We start from the raw sequence: 24429 nt of genomic DNA on the forward strand, positions 1-24429 counted from the left end.
CAGCATATCATGGGAATAAATGGCTATATATTAAGATACAGACAAATTAATGAATATCCTTAATCTTGGAGCCAGTGAGACCACCCGATAATCTTAATTGGAACATGTGCTCAAATGCTTCACTGAATGAGGAAAGTGTTAAAGGAATATAATGGCTAAATTTACTTTGCAGTGGTAACAGACAACTTACTAAATACTTTTTAAACCAGAACATATAGACTAAAACCTGTTCCTCAGGTATTTCTAGCTAAACCCACACATTCCAGAAGCCTTTACCTGAAATTTTATGTATGGGTGACGGTCAGCCATTTACTGGAGATGCACTGTAGACCATGCTAAATTCCCCTTTTTCTCTTATCCCTTTTCTACTTGGGCAAGATTGGACACCGGAAGAGAACTGAAGTAATGGCTGTCTCCGAGGGAGTTAAAATAGAGAGGTGACATGCTATAAAGAAGCAATGAAAAGAAGTAGCAGGAGAATGACATGGGAGGCCAGGGGGTGGAGGGGAAGGATCTGGAAGAATGAATGGAGGAGAGCGGCAGAGGAGAGAATATCTGGGCAGAGCAGGGGCCAGAAGCAGTCAGTGAAAATGAAGGACAGCGGTGATGTGGATCAGAGGAACAGAGAAAGACCGGAGGGCCTGAGGTAGGAAAGGAGTCAAGAAAACCAGGGGAAAAGGCCAGGAAGGAAAAAGAAACCATGGAACTGTGATCAAAGCCAAGCCAGAGGTGGAGAGGGAGGAAACAGAAGCAAACAGAAAAGAAACAATGAAGGAAAATTCAGCAAGAAGCTTTATGGCCCAGCCTTGAACGCAGCTGTGATCGTGAATTGGGAGGCAGAAAGGGACTGTGCAGAAACACTTCTTCCCAAGCTTGTGGCTTGGAGTGTGTCCCGATGACTTCTCCTGGCAGGAAAGGGGAGGGGGGTGAAAACCACTGTAGGCTCTGGCAAAGCTGCTACCAAGACTGGGTGAGCCTCTCAGAGCAGGGGTTCCGTGGATTACTCTGGTCCTGTGCAGAGTACAGGACAAACTGAAAGAGTAAGCTTCAAAAGAGTTCACAGTGCTTGCAAAAGTTTAATTTGCACATGGCCATTCCCGTAAGCACATTTTAAGAGTTCTTTATAAGATTATTCAAAGATTGATGAGGAAAATCCTACATTTAACATCATCTCCAGTACTGGAACAGTTTGATGTGTATTATAACCATAGTGCACACCACCTTTGCTTGCCAGGTGAAGAAAAGTCTTATCTCAAGAAAGAGAAAGACTTCAACATCAGAGGTGGGAACAACACTACAACAGCATCTTTCCACTCTCCTAACACCAACAATTGTAATAGAGATCAGTGAAGCGCTCAGGACAAGATAGATGATGCTATCCAGTCTTTCACTAGGGGAAAACCCATAGCCTAAGCAGAACAAATGATACCAGCTGTTCTTCAAGCTCAGTCCAAGGCAGGCTGGATGGGTGGTAGCTTGGGAAGGTCCTTCTCTCTTGTCTAAGTCCATCTCATCTGGGAGACACTTGGCTTTAGAGAACGGAGTCACCAGCAAGGTCGAAAAGGACTGGTATCAGATTCACATCCCCTACAGTGCTGGAAAACACATGGCCCACTGAAAACATTCTTTCAGAGGGGAACATTGCTAAGAGGTTACTGTGAGAGTGGTGTCGTCCAGACTGCACACTGTGCTCCACCTGGCCAGGTCTTACCTGCTGCATTTCTTCCTCCCTTTCTGTTTGGATACAGAGGAAAAAAGACCCTCAAAATTAATTAAAACCATAGCTAAAACTACCAGAGGTGAGCCAGGGAGTAAAGAGGGAACAAAGCAATTAAGAGCATTCCTGCTAAAAATTCACTACGCATGCTGTAAAATTCAGAGATCGTTGTGCCCCTCAAACACGCAGCAGAGAGAAGGAGGCACTTAAAAAAGCTTTCAATTACTTACGTGCCTTTGGCTCCCTTTCAGGATGCTGTGGAACTGGAAACAGCAGTGGTAAATGTATTTTCTCTGCATTTGCCTTTCTTGACAAAACAGCTCCAATATTTTGATCTCAAGAATAATCAGCTCTTTTGCATTTCCTTTTCAACTAACCGCAGACTTTTGTAAGTTAAAAATTAATGACAACTTCTCTCTTTTTTTTTTTTTTTTTTTTTTAAAGAAAACCCAAACAAACCTTCTGTGCTTAATTCTGAGGAAAAAATATTTTTCCTACAACCTTTAAGTATTATTTTCTTTCTCCCTCCTTCTCCAGTAACACACAAAACGAATTCCACCACAACAAAACAACCTGGCTTGTGGAAACCATTATTTTGAAGATGAAACATTGTGTGGTGTCCTTTACCACTATTACGGGCAGTCAGTCTGTTAGAACATATTGGGCGATTATAGGCTAGTCTTTTCAGAGAAAGCCATGGGTTTCAAGTTAGCACTAACCATCTATCAATTCTTGAGATTATGCCATGATTTACTGTCACAGCATCATGTATTCTCTGATTTTCTGCCTCCTGTGAAACATTGTGCTTTCCTTTTCTATTGATGTATCAACTATAATAGTTACAAGCAGCTACAGAAAAATCAATAGCGGACTTTCATTACTGTGCACATAAGGAGTACCATGCTGTGAGAGCACCTAGCTGTTAAATAGTCACCAGCAGTAAGGTACACTATAAATGTCTGTTATTTTGGTCAAAATGAAGAATGTCTGAATTTGAAACAACAAATAGCTAGGATTTTTGACACCACTGGATTCTATGTCAAGTTTTTCCAGTACGTGATTTCTTTTCCAGGTGTCAGGTTTGATTTTTATTTTCTGTGCTGGGATCTGTGTGATTTTTTTAAACCTGAAGCTGACAGAGGAAATTAATATCAAAATAAATAAAGTATTGCTGGGCTGGGCTTAACTGTAAACTCATTAGGGTTGGTTGGACAAAAGTGGTAAGAATTGTGTTCATCTTTGTTGAACTAGTCTATATGTTACAAGTCAAAGTAAGCTGACTTTGATTAAGGTGAACAGACTGATAATCTCTATGTTAAACACGTCAGCAGAATAGAGGTGAAAGTTACTGCAGGTGCAGAGGTGCTCCTAGGGCTATGCACTGGGAGAAGCACCGCGCTGCTTTTCAACACAGTTTGGAAACAATAGTATAATTTTTGGTTTAAATGTACTTATTTGCCTCTGGGAACAATTAACTTCCAATTAGTACACACGTGAGCGTATTGCCTTGAACATGTCCAGGACATTGGGCATTTCAGGCTGTTCCTCCAGCAAGTGGGTGGGCAGTCCTGCTGCAGGAGTTAGCTGCTACTTTGGCATTTTGAGACTATGGTGATCACAGCGATAAAGGCACTGTTTGTTGCTGCATACCTTAGATTTGAAAGCCTGTGTGTTTCCATGAAACTAAAGCACAAGGATGTACATGTGTACTTACATGAATTATATCCTGCCAAATGCATATCCCACCGTCTGCCATGGCCGCAATGTTACAGGAAAGCACTGTTTCTTGCCTGGACATAACTTTCAGGAAAATTAACTTTTAAAGTAAGAAATCCAAATCGCTTTTCCAATTTTCATAGTACTAACTCATATAACTTTTACCATAGAATGAAAAAAGAGCAGAAATTCCATTCCAAATGGCAATTTATGGTCCAGTCTGGAAAAAATACCTACAGGTGGGGAATGACCCCTGCTTTGAAGAGTGCAGTGAAATCTAGCCAGAACCAACCTTAATCCAATGAGCGTTGATTTAGGTGGAGGTGGATCTAGAATTAAAAATCCTTCCAGATCCCAAGCAATAAAGGCAAAAGACACAGTCTGTATGATATCTCAATAAAGCACCACCGGGACCCTGAGGATGTCACTGGTGGGGCAAGCCCAGCCAGGGCAGGAAAAGTGCACACCTGTTTCCAGGAGGCCAAGCTCCGGCACGTCCCGGAGCCTCTCCAGCAGACACTCACACAGACGCTGCGCAGTGCCAAAAGCACACTCGCTCCCTCCATCTGCCATGTGGCATCAGGGGACAAAAAACTACCTCTGCCCTCATGCAGGGAACATGAGGGTTTTTTGGCACCGTGTTAGGGGCAGCTCCAGTCAGGGGTTAAATGGGATCTGCAGCCTTAGTTCATGCTCGTCATGTTAAACCTCTGCCTGTGTTGTCTATGGAAACATCTCTTCCACATCTGACCAAACATTTGAGTCTGAGCTGAGCAGTGAGCACAAATCTGGACCTTACATGAGTTATTTCTGCTGCTCCTTACTGAGCAACTGAAATGTTAAATATGTGCTGAGACACTACCTTACCTGAGAGCATCCAGTCCTTTCTGATGAGGGTTTCTTGTCAAGGAACCCGAGGTAGCTGAGAAATAAAGCTCTCTTCTAAGAGCCTCATACTTGAACTGTGGGTGTAACAGTATTTCCTCTGTTCCACGCTTCTCTACCCTGTCTAACCGATGAGTAACCATGTTGCCAGAGGGACTTTCAGGTGGGCTTTTCTTCAGCTTTCTTCTGTGTATGTTTAAAAGTGTAAGCAATGAGGCTGAAGAACAGTGGTGTACACATCAAGGCCTTTGGAAAGAGTCCAAAGGCTGACACACATCTGGGTGCGTCTGCGGTGTCCCCTGTGTCCCAGCCCTGACACTTGCAGAGTGCCAGTGTAGTTGCAGATGTTTGGCTTTGGGTTTCTGTCACTCTTGTTTGCCAAAGCACTTCCACAACTAAGTGCAGGCATACATCACAGTGAAAAACGAAATTTGCAGCTTCCATTCAGACCCATAGATGGTGTCAGAAGCAATATGCTTTGAAATTCTGCAGCAGACAATTACTTACCTTAGTTGTATTTACTGTCCATGAAAACAAGACCCAGGCTACAGGAGAGCTAAGCATTTTCTTTTCCCACCACCTAGCAGGAGGCCTGGGGGCCTGGGCCAGCCAGGGGGACAGGGCCACCAGCTCTGCTGTCATTCAGTGAGGAGCACCGCTGCATGGTGCGTTTCATTTAAGCATATTCATGAGCCGTTGCAGTCAGGCATGGCAATGATCTAATGACTGATACACGCACTTATATGATGGGACCAAATTCATCAGTGTTTTCCATCTAAGACAGCAAATTTAGTCAATGCTAATTTGATAGGGAACTGAAACAGCATCTGAAAGACAATGGCTTCAGTGTACCATTAATGGTCTCATGAGCTGTCTGCAGGTACATTTACATAGGAAATAATTGTAACTGCCCAGAGTAGAGTCTAACTCTTCTATACAATAATAGTAAAATTCAAATATTTGGCTAACAGGCATCATATATTTGTTGCTGTTGCAGTGCTTTCAGCACCAGGCAATTCAATGAATGCATTTTACTTTATATTATTTCAATACAATTATATAAGAAAATAGTTCTTTTACTAATTTCCACCCCCATATCTCAGACAGGCAGAGGTGACTATCTTTTTCATGCTCATTCTAAACTAAAGTCAGCTTCCACTGATACAGCTTAGTTCAGTGAAAGAAACCCTGTTAGTGCAAATATTGGCACATAAACCTATTAAGATCATGCCTTTAAGTCTCAAACAAGAGGAAAAACATGTTTTTGAAATCAATATGTCTGAAAGATGACTGGTTGATTGTCTCACACTAAGCCTTGTCTCAAAATAGTGCAAGACTTAAAACTGAATTATTTGTCAATTACGTTGACAGAAAGTTATAGTATTGTACCTCTTAGCATATTAACAAAACACCTTCGCTTAACTATATTTCCTTCTTTTAAAAAGAATACATTGTAATAATTTTTGCTCCTGTGGGACTTTGGATCTAAACAAAAGAATAAAGGCAAACAAAATTCACCAAGTAATGAAAAAGCAGTATGAAGTTCTACCCTTATCTGGAAACCACTATAATGATGTAACTGGCTAGTCTAATATTTTTAACCAAGTTCAAAAAAGTTTGAAATGTAATAATTAAATGCAAATACAGTCCTGATCCCAAAGACCAGAAGAATGCCTTTAAGCTAGTATTTATAACAAGAGCTATTCGACTGAGCTCTCTTGTAAATTTTATCATACCTGAGGCAGTTTTCCTCAGTCGATTAGCTGGAAAGCTGAATATATCCTGAGGCAAACCAGACATCTAGTACAGGCTAAATTCAACTACTGGAGCTTAAATTTGGCTTAATATATCCCCACTTGGATCTGCCTGTTTAATTCTCTTTCATATGATAACGTTGGTTTATTCATAGTCTGGACTTGCCACCTGAACAAACTGTACCTCATATCTTATTCTAATGGAATAAGAAAACTTTGCAAAAACCACAAAAGTTCCTGACTGAAAATCAAATGCAAATTTGGGATTAAAAACTGTTTTGTAAAGTGACTACAAGATTAGTACAGAGAGATTTTTCCCCTAAGGAGTACTGCTTTTTATGATCATGCATTTTTTATACTCTGCAGAGACAGATGGGCTTTATAAAAGGATACAGCCTGCTACTCAAAAGGGTTTCAGTGGCAGCTACACTTCTGTGTTTTAACCTCGGTAGAAATTTATATTCAGTATTTTTCCAGAAAATATTTATATTTCTTCTTTTAGGACTATATCACCCCTTGGTGTAGTTCCAGTGGTGGCAGTAGAAATACCTCTGAGATTAATCTGCTCCATTATTCCTATTTTAAACAGCGCTTGAGTAGTAGGAGAGGGACAGAAAGGGAAAGGATTGATAATGTGCAAGCTTCTCAAGAATGCAATAAATGCCATCACTCAAAAAAGTTGCAAATGTCCAAAAAAAAGCAGAGCAAATATTTTCTAGATAAAATCAAATCTTTCTAAATTTTTCACTTGTTTTTTCCTACTCATTCAACTTCTCAGCTAAATAACAGATTGTTCTTGCTCCTCTCTATATTACAAGTTGCATATAACACTCCTTCTGCCTCAGTTCCTAACTTCGAGGATTTCGTATGATGTCCCTATCACCATTCCCAGGAACTTCATAAATATTTATGACATCTTAAACTATTCAATCTCTACAAATTGTAGGCACTGACAGCCGGTTGCCTCAAAACACCAACAATCCTGTATTGTTCATGTGCTATTGAAGATTAAAATGATGTTTCAGAAATTAACTGCAGAAACCATTTGGTTCAATAAATTTACTATTTATTCTTATTTTTTAACTCTTGTCAGAAGTGTAGGTTCTGCTTTTATCAAATGTGGTACTTTTTTCCACTAACTGTAAGTGTGATATAAACTAGTGCTGTGGCTGTAGATTTGTCTGCATTTAAGCATATATATATATATATATATATATAATCCTGTTGCTAAAGTAACAAACTGATTTTCTTATCTATGTTTATTCCAAGTGAATATTCAGAAGAAAAACATTTCTAGCCCAGACATATAACGTGAACCTAGGATTACGTGAGGAGTTAGGAAAAATGAGTTTTGACTCATATTCTTTTTCAGTTTATCTGTGAGACCTTCGCTAAATCACTTCTGCCCCAGTTTATCAGTGTATGCTGGCATACAGATATGACCATGGCTCCACAGGATAGCACTTACATAATTTTCCCCTGGGAAACAGAGACTTAGATTGAGACATTTTTTCTAGGATTGATCTGTCATTTACCTTAAGTGGTCACTGGGTCAATATACAAACAAACCTGGAGGGAGGAACCAGAAACCCACACCAGCCCAGGCAGATTCCCCTACCACCAGCCTACAAAGGCAGGCTATAAATTTGAGCTTAAATCACCTAGGGTTATTTTTTTCAGTGCAGCAGCAGAGGTGCAACCCAAGGACTGGAGAGCAGGCCTTCACTGAGCACAGCCTGTAGCGAGCGGTAGCTCAGGCCACCCACCGGCATGGCCGGAGACTCCAGTCGTTTGGGGAATTTCCTTGAGGATGCAACAGAGCAAGTGCTGTTCAAATTCCTGTGCTACTCTCATGTCTTCAAAGAAAGCGGCAGCCACTCTCTTATGTGGAATTTAATCCTATCAGTGAACACTTAAACATGGATTAAAATACCTACAGAACAAGCCTTCAGGTGATAGGCAGCCTGCCCTCAATAGGCAGCCTGCCCTTGTCCCAGATGAGCAAGAGACCAGCAACGTGTTGCATTGCTCGCCCAAAGCAGGAGCAAGTCTGGGACATCAGCAGGGGTGTACCCCAGGCATGGAGGAAGCTTTAGAAAGTGAAAGTAAGTGTGGTGGTACTGGAGTTTAGGCATGGCTAAGATGAAATGCAAGCAGCAGAACCACTGCTGGGGACTTGATGCCTGTGGTCTGTCCCAGCATCTTCTGGGCTGGACCATAGTTTCACCAACCAACTGGCTCTCCACAGCCCTGGCTGCACCTGGCCACACTTCTCCCTCATGAGTCCTGGTGAGAAACACTGGACTTTGTATTTAAGGGTGTAGCTGGCTGTGGACTTTGGGCCAGGACTTGTGAGCAGCTCTTCCTCCCAGAAGGCCCAGCAGGATCTGGTTTTATTGTGTTTCAATGGCCACCATATCATGCGTGCCTCATTTACAAGTAATAAGGACGTTGGTTCCTGGGGTGCCAGGACGCGAAGCGGGTGGAGATTTTGTTTGTTTAACTTTCAAGTCAGTAAATTCAGCCTGAGCTGTTGAAAGTCAAGCTGTTTTATTTTCCTGAGTGATGACTCAGTAATTACACCAGCCATAAAGATTCAAGAAATCAAATTAGGCCTTGACCTTTGTCTTTACGGGGACTGCAAGAAAAGAAACAACTGAAACACTGAAGAAAAAACTGAAAAACTGAAATTTAGTAATTTCAGTCACGCAAGGAGAGGAACCTAGCTGATTTCCCCACGTCTCCCTTTCCATTGCAGAGCTAACAGCAGCAAAAGCAATTATAAAATTCTTCACAAAAGTCAATAAGCACGGTTCTTAATAGACATCGGGAGCTGATATTCTCAGTAAGAATCTATCATTACAAACTTTTTTTAATAGAAAAATGCACTTTAATATTTTAAATAGCACTAGAAAAAAGCCTGCTATTATAAAACAACACCAAGTTATGCTTTAGTTGAGTGAGTTGTTCTGAAACAAACCAAAAGTCCACCAAGACTGAATACTGAGGGGATGAAATAGGATTCAGGCTAAGAATTACAGCTTGTTTTGTCATAAGCATCTTATTCAAACATATATAATTTTGCCCAATACTTAGGTGCAAATGAAATATATTGCTATAGAAGAATTTAATCAAGATTTTCAAAACAATATACCCATTATCTGATGGTATGTTCAACTGAAAACGAAAATCACTTTATGACCCTAATAAACAGATTGGTCATTGCACTGTTACATGCAGCTTAACAACGGCCAAAAAAGAATCCTTCTAAAGACAGGAAGAGTTTTCTGCACATTTAGTTTGGACTTGGGAGTCTTAAGAAAATAAAAGTGGTTTGGGTTGTTATAATGTAAAGGTTTTTCAGGCTTTGGCAAGTGCTAAATATAGCACCTTACCACTGATTAACAAACACATCCATCAAGAGTGGTTTCCCATGACTTCTAAGTGAATAATATTCAGCACAACCCTGCCGTAATAAAATTGAGGGGAATTTTGCAGTAAGGAGCTTATCTTTACCATAAATCTTCCTTCATTATAGCATTTTGTCTGTCAAGAAGGCTTAGCTATAGAATGGCATACATCTGCCTTCATGACAGATGTGCTATATGGAACTGCTGTTGTTGCCATTAGTTTCAATGAAGGAGAATTGTGGGTAATTTTCAGAGATTGGCACTTTATCAACCATTACTACTTTTACCCTCAAAAATTTTTTATCACGTCAAAAATCTACCTGGGTTTCCAGCCCTGTAACCCACAGGGTTTGCAGGGCTAGCAGAAATCTGGGGAAACAGTTAGGAAAAAGCTGGTTTTAAACAGAGGAAGTTTGGTAACGTCACCTCAGCCCTGGGCAATCCCCCTGCTTTGAACCACTCTGGGAGAAAAACCGCCACCAGAATTAACACAGTCTGTCTCCAAGGTCAAACAGGAATGAGCCTGGCAGCAAGGCCCCTGGCAGGATCCCCGGCGCTGGGCTGAGAGGCGCGTGGGGCCTTTCCCTGACAGAACTGCGTGCTTCTAACCAAGGGCAATGCTGCTGCTTGGGCCACCCAGTCTGCGTGGGGAGGACTGACAGACCTCCCGGAGGGCGAGCCTGAAGGCCATCCTGGCCAAAATACTAGCCCTAGAGTTTGGAAGACATCATATCTTTGGAAGACATCGGTTGGGTTTTAATAAAGTCCTTAAATGATGGGGCTCGGCAGCCCGTTCAGGGTGAGGAAGCTCAGCCCTGGGCTGGTATCAAATCCTACTGCCCAGAGTATCTGCAAGGCTGTTTCCAGCCCCGTGAAAGTGAGAAATTTCTCCCCATGGAGAAGCCTAAACACAACCTTATTTCATCCTTGCAATACCAGGACTCAGAATGGTGCGAACCAGGACTCGGAATGGTGCGAAGCGCAGAGAGGCTGCCAAGCTGCCTGCATCCGCACCTCCGCACTGCTTCATGTAGAAGGTGCCTGATAAAAGGCACGAGCAATAAAATTTAGGCAGCTTTCTTTGGGAAATATTTACGCTGCTCCTAAGGAGTTACTATTTTTCAGATTTAAATCTCTCATTCTGTTTCATTTTTCTTTTCAAAATTCCCAGACCAAGAGAAGCTCTCTACAGATTAGTACACCACCAAATTTTCAGTATTTCATGTTTGGAATATGAGAGGGAGAAAATCTCTCTGAAACCTAAATATTTTTCCCCTCTAAAGACCAGACCCATTTTAGGGAAAAATATGCAAAAGTGTTCTCCTCAGGCTGAATGTTGTATACAGTTTCGGCTTAATGCACAGCTTTATATTAGATGTAGAAAGTAATCAAAATGGGGGGATTTCTGGGAATACGGACAGCAGAGCAGATCCTGACACACTATAATACAGTTTTTGTCTTAATCGTCAAAAGTAAGCTATAGAGAACAAAAATTCTTTGTTTGACAGAAAAGCAATTGCTATTTCTTGTAAAACATATAATATATTCCAGAAGACCTAAGGGTTTACTTTCCAATAACGATAGAAAAAGATGCGCGCCCCACTGTGAGCTCACAGTAAGGCTGTTTCATGTAAAAAGTTGGTAATTAGTCCCTGAGTGAATAAAGTAGAAGAGATAAGAGACTGATACTTACTGTAGCAACACAAAACACTTTTTCTAGCTGCTAGGATTTAAAGGGTGTGTGGGTGGGAGGAGGGGGAACCTATTTCTACTCATTTAATTTACAAGCCTCTAAACCTCAGAAAATGATTTCTTGCATTAAGCTTAAACATGTGTACTTTAAATTGTTACTAACTGATGTAAAGATTGATAAGAGACATTTCAGTTTGAAAAAGCAAACAGGAATGAAAAATTATACAAAAGCATAAAAGACTTTTGTGCTGTACACACTAGTAGCAGATTTCACACTCATTGTACACCACTGCCTTCAGCAGACTTACACCAGCACGGCTTGATGTTTCACCAAATTAACTCATTAGCATTCAAAGGATCTTTCTTGAAAAGGGAATACTTGGAAAACTAAGTCAAGTACCTTTAGCCAGAATTATATAATGGATACCAAGAACAAAACCAAACCCAAACCACAGGAAAACCATCTACTTACAAACCAAAGTTATTATTTAATAACATTTGTATCACTTTCAGCTAAATGCTAAGTACCAGAAGTTAAAACCTTACAGCATTTTTTGTTCTACCTGCGGAACTTGGAGCAACTGGAAATAACTTAATGTTCACATTTTCCTTTGTTGTTATTCATCTTTATTAGAGCTAGAGTTTGTGATTCTCACTTCAAAAATAACTATGTAATTTATATCACAACTATGTGTTGGACAAACCTCTTTTTTACCAATATACAGAACAACATACAAGAGCTTGACACAGTGCTCTCAGCACACATCCTTTACTTCTCTCTGTTCAGTTTGTCTCGTTTGCTTTAATGCAGCATTTACTGCTAATGTACATGAGATGAGAGCACTTATCAAAAGTCGTATCAGAAAACCTTTGTTACTTCATGAAGACTCACTCCAAAATACATAACTGGTCATCAGGTTGTCTCTATATCCCCACTATTATAATTGCAGTCCTGGAGATTCATCTACACACAGATGAAATGTGTAGTGATGTCCTAAACTGTAATCATTTGGCCTACGAGTATCTGATTCAGTATATAAACAGTCAGTAAGTCTATGTATTTTTACTGGTTAACTAATAACATCTTGTTTACAAGCACTGAACCACACCACAAATATCAAGAATTTGTGTAGAGGAAATACTTTTAATGTATTTCATTAAAATATATTATATTATATATATATTTCATTAAAATACATTAAAAGTTTTCATTAAAATATATTATATTTTATATATATATTTCTTTAAAATACGTTAAAAATATTTCCTCAGGCTGGATGTACACATAAATCCCAGAACTAGTTTTTATTTACTGCTAGTGATAATTTGACTTGTTTTTACATCCGATTTCAGTGTTTCTGTTGCCACATACGAGTATTTAAAGAACTGTCCACTGAGATGAGAAAAAAACCGAACACAGACCTCCTTCCCCCGTAGTCCTGCAACTTCCATGCAATTCAGCCAGGCCACATTAGCTGAGCAGCCTGTAGGAGCACCTGTACGATGCACAGGCACACACCTACTGCCAGAAACCACCGGTCCTGTACGCGGGGGTAACAGAGATAAAATATTACACCTCCTTTTGAATTGGAGTATGATACCAATATAGCTGGAATTGAGTATGATACCAATGCAGCTGAAGACAGAGTGCATGCCTATAAAATATACGTTGAATCCACCGCTTCTGCAGGAACATAGAGAAAATTTACGGCTCCTAGATTTTGTTTGGTCTTGATCTTTGTAAAAATTGATTTTGTGATCTTGCCAGTAAATGTATATTCCATGCAGTAACATTTAGACAGAGAGTAAAAATGTGAATAAACCTGGTTTTCCAAGAAGTCAGCACAATTTAATCTCACAGTGTGATTCGAAACAGACAGACAGCAAGAGAGATGCCCTTTGAATTTAAAGGGGGTTGAATCAGCTAACAGTTTCTAAAACTTCCTGATCTTTAAAGGTATTTTTTAACAGGCAGGGGGGAAGTTGGAAATACTGATTCTGAAATCATTACACTTTTTCTCTTGCGGTTTAACAGAGTTTAATCTCCAGCATAGTCCCTGCTTTCTGTAGGAATTCCTTACATTCTAACGATTCATTCATGATTGCATGTTGCATCTGAAAGCAACCTATTTAAACTAATTGAGATAGTCGATACTGTTCCTTCCTTAACTTTACAAAAATATGCTTAGAACACCCAGTTTTGAAACCAGGTTACACTCACTACAAAATTCCTTGGGACTTTTATGTAGGCACATACAATAATAAATGGCTGTATTTCGTGTGAGAAAATGTCCAGTGTAACACATGAAAACATGATTATCCAAAGACCTCCAGAGACTCTGGCAAAAAGACTTTGGATAAATGAGTTTGAATAGCTAAGGGGAAGGCATAGCAGCTTTGAAGGTTCCAGTTCTCCTCACTCTGGATAACACAAAGTTCAGACGATTCTTGTTGGGCAACCCTCATAATTTAAGTATGGCTAGCGACTTCCTTAGGCCAGCTAGCAAAATTTGGACAGAGGTCATGTCCCCCATTCCCAAACAAGCAGCACAAATCCGAGAGCCACTTGCTTCATTTCCATAGTGAAATTGTGACAGGAAAGAGGCAGCCAGTAAGGACCAGCAGGACACACTCACACCAGCTCAGGCACAAGTGAACCTGGGGTGCGGCCGGCAGCCCGCACGCTGCATGTGGGCTCCTGCACCAGGCCTGTGACTTGGAGCCGGGAGGCTGTGCGTGCTGCCCTGGGCTGCCATCAGGATCCTTGGTATCCCTCCTATCTTCTTGTCCTGAAGAAAATATTTGCCTCCCCCAACCATTTCCCTTGTGTTCCAGCACACAGTTATGTGCGAGAACCACTATTTGCTCTATTTAAAGCACTTCTAGGAAAAGGTGCAGTGAGACCCAATTTACGCAGCCTCCCGTGCTGCTGATGGATTGGGGGACCAACATGTATTCCTGTTTTGCAAAGGAAATAACGCATTTCCCCTCCAGTCAAAGGCTGGCATTTACAATGAACCACATTCTGCCAAATTCCCCATCTCTTGTGCTCCAAGAACATCCATAGAAGAGCAGATCTGTCTTTATTCAAAGTGAATTAGCCACACAGTTATGCTCAGTATCACTGTGCCTTACAATTACAAGAGACCGTGTTACTTGTGCTCTGCTGATGGTATAAGTGTTCAAACACCAGCCAAAACAAGTTCTGCCAGCAAGAGCACTTTGATCACTTCGCTCTTTCTGCATTATAGCAGCACTGTAATCGTTCTGCAGACATGTCAAAAGACGATGCCATCAGAGTAGTTTTTACACAGGGAAGCAAATAATGAGGAGTTAATATACTGGCATTTATCTCTGGCCAGCATTTCCAGAGCTTGAACTTGCTGTATAGGAACAGAAGATAATCAAACAGAGGCAGAGTGAACAAACTGTACCTGCCTTTAATGATGTAAATGCCCCTGTTGTCCAACACAAAAAAAAAACCCAAAAAAACAAAAACCAAAAAACAACCAAAACCAAAAAAACAACACCAAAAAAAAAGGTCAGTGTTGAATTTCAGAAACCATATTCAGGTTAAAGGGCGCCTTTTCTTATCTGGTATTCCACCCAAAGGACAATGATTTCGTTTAATAAAGATCATTAGTCAGTGAAATATATATTTTAGAGAGTGTCTAGTAGGGAAGATTATTTTGGCAGTCACTGGAGTGTACCAGATGGTTCATTAACATAGGCTAGACAAGTCAAAGGCTTTCAGAATAATTTTGAAAATGTCAAACAGAAACAAGAACCCTGTCACTTTTTATTAGAATTAACTACATCATACCCTGGACACAGATTTCACCTTGGGTCAGAAAAATTAATACAGAATTATATGAATTGTGTAACATACTGGGTTAAAGATAGGGCTTCCTCTTGGGACTCATTTGCTAGCAATATATTATGGTCTTCTACTTTAGGAATCCTCAACCTTTCTTTTTGCAAGCTATGAAAAGAGCTGACCTTGCTTAGACTCCATTGGTGTCTAATTGATTTGAGGTATATGCAGAATTTCAACAAGACACTCCGCTAAAGCTCTTTTGTGATCATTTTCCCAGGAAAGTTGGCAAAAGGGTTCACTGAATATTCAGCAGCTTGTAAAGTATGCTTTTGTCAGGAGGAAAAAAAAAACCCAAAACAAAACACAAAACCACATCCATTTAGTGAAACATTGCCTTCATAAACAGGAATTAAAATGCAACTGAATTGTTGTTATTTTTTTTTGTTATCATTCAGATGTCAAAAATCTTGAGAACTTCCAGCTTGTGGAAGGTGTTCAGGAACAAGTGAACGCTGCTCTGCTGGACTACACTATGTGTAATTACCCACAGCAAACAGACAAATTTGGGCAGCTTCTCCTGCGACTACCAGAGATCCGGGCCATCAGCATGCAGGCCGAAGAATACCTCTATTACAAACACCTGAACGGGGATGTGCCGTGTAATAACCTTCTCATTGAAATGCTGCACGCAAAGAGAGCATAAATTACACCCATTAGAGCTTCTGCTTTCAAGGAAAAAAAAATATTCCGAACTGCTCGAAGCAACACTAATTAAAATGTGGTTTTAAGACTTTGCAAAATGGTATAATAATCAAATACTAATAGTAAATAAGTGATGTATCAGGGTATTTGTATTGCAAACTGTGAATCATATGCTACACATCCCCAAAGGAACCTATATAGGACTTTGTACTGGAGTGAACGGAACTTACCAAGTGGATACTATCACCAGTGACAACAAGAGAAAGGACAGAATAATCCTTGTATATTTAACTCTGCTGATTGCCAATATGAAGAAACCTAGGAGAAAAAACCCGATCCGTATTACCGAGCTAAGGTAGTGGGGAATTTCAGCGCACTAAATTCCTTCATGGTATAGCAGGACTTCTAAAACAGTTGTAATAGGTGCAAAACTGCACCTAGAGCATCTTCTGCCATCCTTCCAAGGACCCAACACTTACTTCTGCTGTGATAAACGATGTGGCATCCATTCAACAATCCGTAAGAGAGCGCTGGCATAGGCCACGCGCTGTGTACTGTCGCCACCAGATCCTGGGGGGCTGGGGCTGGCTGTCGGTCCCTCAGGCCTGCAGACCGCTGGTATGAAGAGTCTGTTATCCAGTTAGCTTGGCACCCTTACTATGTTCTGAAGTTTGTTTTGTCACGTGTTCATGTTGTTCTGTCAGGCAGTATCCCTCTTCTACTACTGTTACTGGATCGCTATTAAATAGCTAAGATAAATACTCCAAACCAAATCAGCCAATTCAACTATACACTTAACTAGGGCAGTGGCTAAAAGATGGCCCTGCTATATATTCATGGCCATTTCCAAATAAAGGAAATGGAGATATTTTAGCCATCACAAACAATAGCATCTTTGACACACACACAAAAATAATAATAAAAAAATATCAGGACACCAAATACTGATGTTAAAAACCTGAAAATTAAATATTAAAAAAATTGTTTGCAATGCAAGAATATACAAATGAATTATTTGACCTGATGAATGCCACGGAGCTTATTAAGAAATGATCTTTAAAATTTCCAGTAATTAAGAAACTAAGTTTCAACTGAAACATCCAACATCTAATGCAATGCTTTCTTTTTAAAGTTGGGAAATACACATCTTTTACGCAAAGAAAGAAGAGTGATACTGCTATGTCTGTGTAGGCCAAAGTCTCCTGCAGAACAAATATTAGAGAAGAACAAACAATTCTCTCTGTCCAAATAAAGATATCAGTATTAACATGTAGTGCCACAGTTATAAGTCTTGCCTTATTTCATTACCCTTAAAGGTAACCATGCAGGTGTGGATCAACATATGTTTAAAATAAAGTATTAATCTCTAACATTAACAAAAACATAGTGTTTACATTCTTTAGGTCCTGTGGGGAAAAAAACTGTGATAAAATTGCAAAGCAGTGATTTCCTTATTATTTCTTTTAAATTGGTAATTATTTTACCAGTACTTAATTACTGTATGTCGTGAGACACTAAAATCAATAGGGGTATTTCATTTTGACTTTAATTTTGAGATTATCGGCTGCACAATCACTTGTAGAAACTGTATGAAATCCTAATCCTTTAATTGTTTTCATGAAGATTGCTGGCTTTTGAATAGTTTATTTATATTGTATATGATAGTTTACACTGTATACAATTATGATGCTAATTTATTGTTCTTCGGTTTCATCTTTATATAAGATATAGTCAGAATGAAGAAGCCAAATATATGTGTTTACTGTAGCATGTCTTCAAGTTAGGGAAACATAGTTCAGGGACACACAAGGGTCTTTACAAATTAAAATCATTCACTTGATTAAACATCTGTAAATCTTCATAATCCTAAATGTAGTTTATTTAAATCTATTGTAAATTATGTGAGTTAGATCTTTTTCTGTTTCATGTGAACTTGAAAAGGTGCATTTCTCTTATTTTTTTCTATCCATTCATATGTTGTATACCAAAGACATCAGTTATTACATCTGCATTAGTACAAAGCACGCATATTTTAATTGCTTGTATTAATCAGTTCTAATATTTTGTCCACGCACAGGGCACAAACACAGCAAAGCCTAGTGTCTGCAACTCCTGGATGCCTCTCCTATATCATGGAACACACATACTGTAGTACAGACCACAAGCAAACCAAGCACATCTCCCTTATCCCACACAGCAGACATGCAAGCATTATTTAAATAACAGCGTTCTCCCTCAAACAAACTAAATTAAGAGAAATTAAGACACGGGTGGCAATTGACAGTGGCTGTGTAATACGTTTACCCACGTGTACAAGATAACCTTGGTCATTCTTTCCTCTTTGAAAGAAAAATCAAGCATATTTCAAGTGTTTGCATTCTGTATTTTCTCTTTTTTTCTCATTGAAATGCTACAGTGAATCTCCCTGAATATTAAGAAAAAAAAATTTAAAATGTTACTAACTGTATTCACAGCACCATTATCTATATACAGGACAAAAGAATTAAAATAAGGACATAGAAGAACAATTTTTCATATAGTATAATGGAAACAATTTCAGATAAGCTAACATATATTTGCCCACATCTGTGGTTCCAAGAATCCTACCGATTGCCCAAAGTATTAAAAAAAAACCCCAAAACCCAACAACAACAAAAAAAATCACCACCACCACCCCCATGTTAATTGTTAACTACTTTGTAACCAGACTTTTACTTCTGACTGCCTTATTGATTACAGGATATATTAGTAAAAGCAGACTAAAATTCAAAGGGTTTGGCTTTGGCTGGTTTATTATAGTTGTTCTGTGTTTGTAAACAGACAATCTGTAAAGTCTGATTATTTGTATTACAGATGTTCTGCAGCTGCCTTGGATTTAAATCCATGCAACTCTTAGAATGTGCAGTGAGTTACTTGTTGAAGTTGAAGTTCTCTTACTGTATCGGTGAAATACATATTGTCATGTCAGTTTTTGCCAGGAGTTTCTCATCGCCAATGGAATTATTATTTTTTTCAGTATTTCAATAAATATTGATATGCCTATGCTGATTACTTTGTAATTGTCTTTATAATAGCCTCATTCCACTGAAATGAAGCACCAGTCAAAAATCAGCTACTCAGAAGAGTAAAATGCAGGAGAAATAAGAACACCAAAGAGAATCTGATGCAGAGCAGAAGACAAAAACGCGGAGAGCTGCACCTTCAAAAGCTTGGGCAGCTATGGTGAAATTGCCTAGGCTGAAGCAAAATAAATACAGCTAAACAGATGAGAAAAGCTGAATCTCGTAATCAAAAGGGAATTTGCCAGTCACTACTTTCAAATTAATACCTTTCCTCTCAGACTGCACACTTAATTTTTGCTTTACATGTTACTCATAAAGGGTTAAGCAGCCAAAGCACCAGAGAGGGAAAACGACAGAACAAAAGAAAATCAGGTAACAGGATCCAGGGAGCTCAGGATAACCTCTCAGCAATGTAAATATGTGGCAGGGCCAGGGGCAAACCCACAGCTTCCAACACAACTGCTAGCAGAGGCTGCCAAGGAGGCAGATGTTACTGCTACTAGAGAAAAATATTTTCCTAAAGTTGCCCTCTGGCTCATCTGGTTGCCATTTGGAGAGCAGGAGGTAAGGTGGTCCAAGAGAGCTTGTCAGCAGTACCCTACGTTTCAGAGAGGAGCCCACTGCTTCCCACCGGTCTGGTAGCTGAGAAGGGGCTGAGCTCTGAGGTGCCAAATGTGAATGCTTCAAGGGGAAAAAACAGGGCTATAATTAGTTATTTACAAATCCACGCTTGAATGAAACAAAGCTGGTTCAGTGTTGCAATAAAAACAGAGTAAAACAAACAAGATTAAGTGACTTACAAGTGAGGAAGGGTTATTTTAACTTTTAGGAATTGTAACTGAAAGCCGTGATTGTGCGTAAGACCCAGGGTTGATGTATTTTAGATAGTTTTCCTTATAAGAGATAGATTTTTGGGTGATATATTTAGTATATACACTACACACTCAAATTATGAGGGGATTTATTTTTAACTGAGTTTGGTTCTGGAACAATCTGCTCCATGTTTTTATTGGAAACATGGAAAGAGCAAGTTCCATGTAACACAGGTCAAGTCAGTACAATAGCGATCTTGACAATTTCCTGGAATACTGAGTAACATATTTTATTAACCCCTAATTTAAAGCCCACAATCTAGATCCATCACAAAAGTTCTAACAATATTTCTACCTCCTCCAATATAGCTGCTGCTGTTTTCCAGGGAATTCTAGATAGGGGCATCTGCTGGAATTTGGAATGGCAGAGAAAGAGCATTAAACTAACAGCAAGACGAGAAAATTACAGATAAACCTTTAAGGGCATCAGATCCTAGAGCTATATAACCCTGCAATGGTGGCATGAGCCCAAATACTTCTGTGCCAGTCCAGCAATTTCAATTGCACATGTGCCTATAGAGAAAAGATTCATTTTCTAAGGGCAATTTGCCAACAATTTGAAAAAACTTTGCTAAACAATAGACGTCCGTGGACCCAAGCTGAAGAAAGCAACACCAGAAGTTACTTGATAGATACAGTCTGGTCCAGCCCACATCAGCGGGACAAGACACATTTTCCCTTCACCAAACATACTTTCCAAACCTCTTACTTTCGCTTCTCTGCAGAACAAAGCCCTCTGCAATTTATTGACAGTCTTGAAGTCTGGCATGCAAGCTTGGAGTTGCAATACTAGCTGAGTTTTCACCATTACCCCAAGAGGGTCCTGACCCCTATTTCCTATTCACTGTAACTTCCTTTAGTCCTAGATTAACTATCAGGCTTATGGCGGTTTCTGCTATGTATGTCCTGCGCACACCTGAGTGGATAATTCAGACGCAAGGTAAAGCAAGGTAGTGGAATGCAGACTCCCGATGCCGTCTGTGTTCATGGTGGCTCGGTTGTGGTGCCCTGCTCAGACCCCTGGTGCCCTGCCTCGGTAAGGACTACAGGTTTTAACATTAATTATAACAAAACACAGGATGAAACAAAGAACAGAAAAGCCTAGCACTGGAGTCACCATTTTGTCCGTTCACATCTTGCCTTTCTTATGCTTCAGGATCAGTAAATTCCCTGTAACAGGGTGACATGACTCTCAGTTTGAGAAGCAGGGCGTTAGGATGCTTCCAGTAACACCAGTTGCTTATTGTGCTGCTGCAAATCAAAACCTTCACAGAGCAAGAGCCTCCCTGTGTGGCAGTTGTGTCAATCACCCTGCAACTGCTGCTGCTGAATGTTTGCAGGATACTACCAATCCAGGCTGTCAGTTGTGATTATGTAGTAAAACAGGGATGCTGTACCAGAGGGAATAAAGTGTGTTTGCGGGAAAGACCCCAAACAAGCCACTGTTTGTACAACAGAAACTGCTGAGGGCCATTCCGTAGCTGCTGGCATGCCTACAGACACATGCACACACACCCACGTGCCATCCATGGGAATTCCTAAAGCACATTTGAACATCCAGTGCTTCTGTTCCTCTGCAGAACGTTTCAGGAGGCACTGCTCCCAGGGGCACAGCGAGCTGCAGTCACCGCACGGCTCAGCTCCTGGCCGCAGCGCTGTCCTCCTGCTCCCCACGCAGAAGAGAGCTGGTGCAGAACAGAGGAGCGAGGCAGGCGCTTGGAACCCTGCTGTGGGGGCTACACCGCACCGCAGCTCTCCTGCTCCTCACAACTTGAACCTAACCTCCATGTGCCAAAGAAGGGAAGTTCTTCAAAGTGCTCTGCTGCCCAGAGCCCAGCAGCATGTCACAGCTGTATGGTAGGAGGTCTGTGGGGCTGCCTGCCTTTGAATTCCGTAGTAAGAAATAGGGACTGGTGTAAATGTCTATTGTGACCAGTCCACAAATACAGCAGAAGGTGAAAGAGATAACAGGGGAGGAATAGCTCCAAAAGAAAAATAAAATAAAAAGGAAGTGCATGGACGTGGAGCAGACACAAGAATATTTATGTTTAATAAATATTTCATCTTGATTCACTTTTAATCTGAAGGGGAAAAATAAATAAAATATGCTGGATTATTGTCATTGCTTTAATATTGTATTAATAAGGCCTGAATAAGTTATCATTTATGTATTTCAGCGACCTGCCACGGTAAGTGATATCAGTTTTAATTTCCATTTAATAAACATAGTTTGGTTTTACAATGTGTATAAATTTCAGATAAAAAACACAGCATGGAATAATTGATTGAATGTGTTTAATCAATTCATTCAACTCATGCTGTGAAACGGAAGCTTATTACTGGAGTATGTTTTTACTTAAAATCAAACACTATAGCTGCCTCACAAACTAAGTCAAATTGTTTTTTCACCTAGCAAATTCAGTTGAAATATTCTATCGCAATACCCCACTCTGCCTAAGACGACCTTCCCACGAGTCCCCCAGCAGCTGGATTTGCAGCGGCGACCTCCCCGCAGGTCCCGCACGCCTCCACGTGCAAAACCTCAGGCGCTGGCCCGAGGAGGGGGTGCTGGGGTGCGTCTCCCTGCTTTGGTTTCCTTCTTTATGCCCATCTTCCCCCTCTGCTCACTTACACTGCTGAAAACCCAGCCGGCCCTCCCCACTCCCTCCTAGTGACAGCCCTCGTTCTTCACATGAGCCTTTTGCTGCCTTTCCACTCCTTCCCCTCCACCCCAGTCCGTGTCACGCCGTCCTGCTTTAATTGCCCTTTTCACTGTATCACAAACAAAACTTGCAAGCCAACTTTACCCAACGCATCAAGGTTTTCAGGAGAGTTACCTATATGGTGGGGAGGGGGAAAGGTCAAGGACACTGTACTGTCTACACGTTTGGAAGCAGCAAAGCGACCACAGATGTCAAAACAGGAAAGTGGCTGTGGGACGCAGCCAGGCCCGGCTGAAGAAACCCCAGCCAAAAGCCAGGTAAGGTCACCAGTCAGTCCGCTGTGTCTTGGCTTACAATGACCAGCTCTACAGACCCAAATAATCAACAATTCTTACCAAACATTGTTTTCAGAGGGAAAATAGGAAACGTCCAAGAATTTTAGTTCAAGAATGACATATAATTATTAATAGTAAAATCTAAACAGAGGAGTGCATCAGGGCTAGGATGAAATTATTTTGAGACAGACCTTTTTGCTCCAAGAACATGCTTAACAATATTTAACACAACCAAGAAAACAGCCTTTGCCAAAAAAATAAAGGCAACTATCCCCTCCCCACCCCCCTTTGTTTTTTTATATATCAAACTTTGACACAACTTTACCCTCTGGGCATCCTGCAGGGAAAAAAATGAAAACTAAACAGAAACCCCACAGTACTTCCTGGGGTGACAGATTTAAGACACCTTTCCTTGTTGTGAGAAAAACTGGCTGGTACCTCACCTGGTGCGCCAAGGCCCTGAGGATGTCTTGTGTAGCAGCATCAACAGCATCCTGGTTAAGCATCAACAGCGTCCCAGTGATGTTTGGTTCTGGATGGAGCAACAGGTCCAAGGCGGCGACAGGGGCATTCACTGCAAGTGAGCGCAGCACAGCCTGCCCGCCCTGTATGCAACGGTACAGCACCATCAGGCACCAGGTGTGCCAGCCTGCGAACAGACAGAGGAGGTATATTTAGTGACGTTACCTGATGCTCTAGAACTAAATTCCCCCTTTTATATACTTGGAAGTAATTAATAATGAAGAATTGTTGTCCATCTATTGCGTGCGGGAGCTGTGAAGAAATAGCAGCATTTTAATAAAAGATATTTTCAAATATTTAGACTATAATTGATTTATTAAAGGATCACTGTACTGATGTTATAAGCTTCACCCCAATTTACCCCTCACCTAATTTGTTAAATTTGCACTTTGGCACTGTTTGGAGGTTGATTTCATGTGAACAGCTACACGCAGAAATGATATACATAGCACAAGGGGGGGAAAAAAAGCTCCAGAAAGGAAGCGATCACTTTAGGGTGATCAAATTCAGGCCAAGGACACTAGAAAAACCCTTTTTTCTTCCTGGTAGTTACTTTGCAATTGTTCTGCTTTGTTTTAATGCCTTCTCATGAAAGCCCTAACTAACACAATACAAACTAACATAGTCAGGAGGAAAATAATTTGTTTGCAGCTTAAACAATTATTTTAGAAAAACGTGCATGTAGAGACATACTCAATGTGTTCCAGAAGGTAGATAGAAAAGCAAAATTTCTTGCCACACTTTTTCCTTTTTAAGAAAAAGAAAAGAAAAAAACCCTGTTGTTTCAATAGGTCTGTTAGTTCAGAGGTATTTGAGGCTCAAGTCTGTAGTACTGCTTGTATGAGAGCTGGTTCCTAAAGATCCACAGCAGACAACGCAGGAATCTTGAATTCTTTTCAGGCACAAACTCCTCTGTAATCCCGGAAAATCCCCAGGATGCGCTGCCTTGATCTTCCCACCTGTAGCACACAGCCAAGGCTGATCTACATCCTGTGCTGTTCCAGAAACATGATTGTTTGTCACAGTGACATTTAAAACCTTTAACAAACACAAGAAATAGTTGATAACTGCCACCAGAACATGAGGTGTTCCTGGTGTATCCACCCTGGAGGCAGACTGGCTGCCTGGAGATCCCCCAGGCTGCTCCAGAGGGGCAGCACCGAGGGGTTGGATGTACCAGGCAGAAGGCAGCTTTCCCGTACGTCTCCTGGCATTCACAAGTAGAACTTGGCTTTGGGGGTGGTGTTTTATTGACAGACTCCCTCTGTCCCAGGGTGCTACA

At 40.6% G+C, this 24429-nt stretch overlaps 1 protein-coding gene across 4 annotated transcripts in view; it reads left to right on the forward strand.

The window, feature by feature from the left end:
• Positions 1 to 18741, forward strand: part of NR5A2 (nuclear receptor subfamily 5 group A member 2) — a 96485-nt gene extending 77744 nt beyond the window's left edge. For all 4 annotated transcript variants that reach the window (XM_037404611.1, XM_037404613.1, XM_037404612.1 and 1 more), the window contains one exon: positions 15447 to 18741. In XM_037404611.1, coding sequence (XP_037260508.1) covers positions 15447 to 15694 — 248 coding nt within the window. In that variant the 3' untranslated portion in view covers positions 15695 to 18741. The remainder of the gene's footprint in view (positions 1 to 15446) is intronic.
• Positions 18742 to 24429: the final 5688 nt, after the last annotated feature.

Source organism: Falco rusticolus, chromosome 11 (assembly GCF_015220075.1).
Source record: "Falco rusticolus isolate bFalRus1 chromosome 11, bFalRus1.pri, whole genome shotgun sequence".
NCBI classification, from domain to species: domain Eukaryota; kingdom Metazoa; phylum Chordata; class Aves; order Falconiformes; family Falconidae; genus Falco; species Falco rusticolus.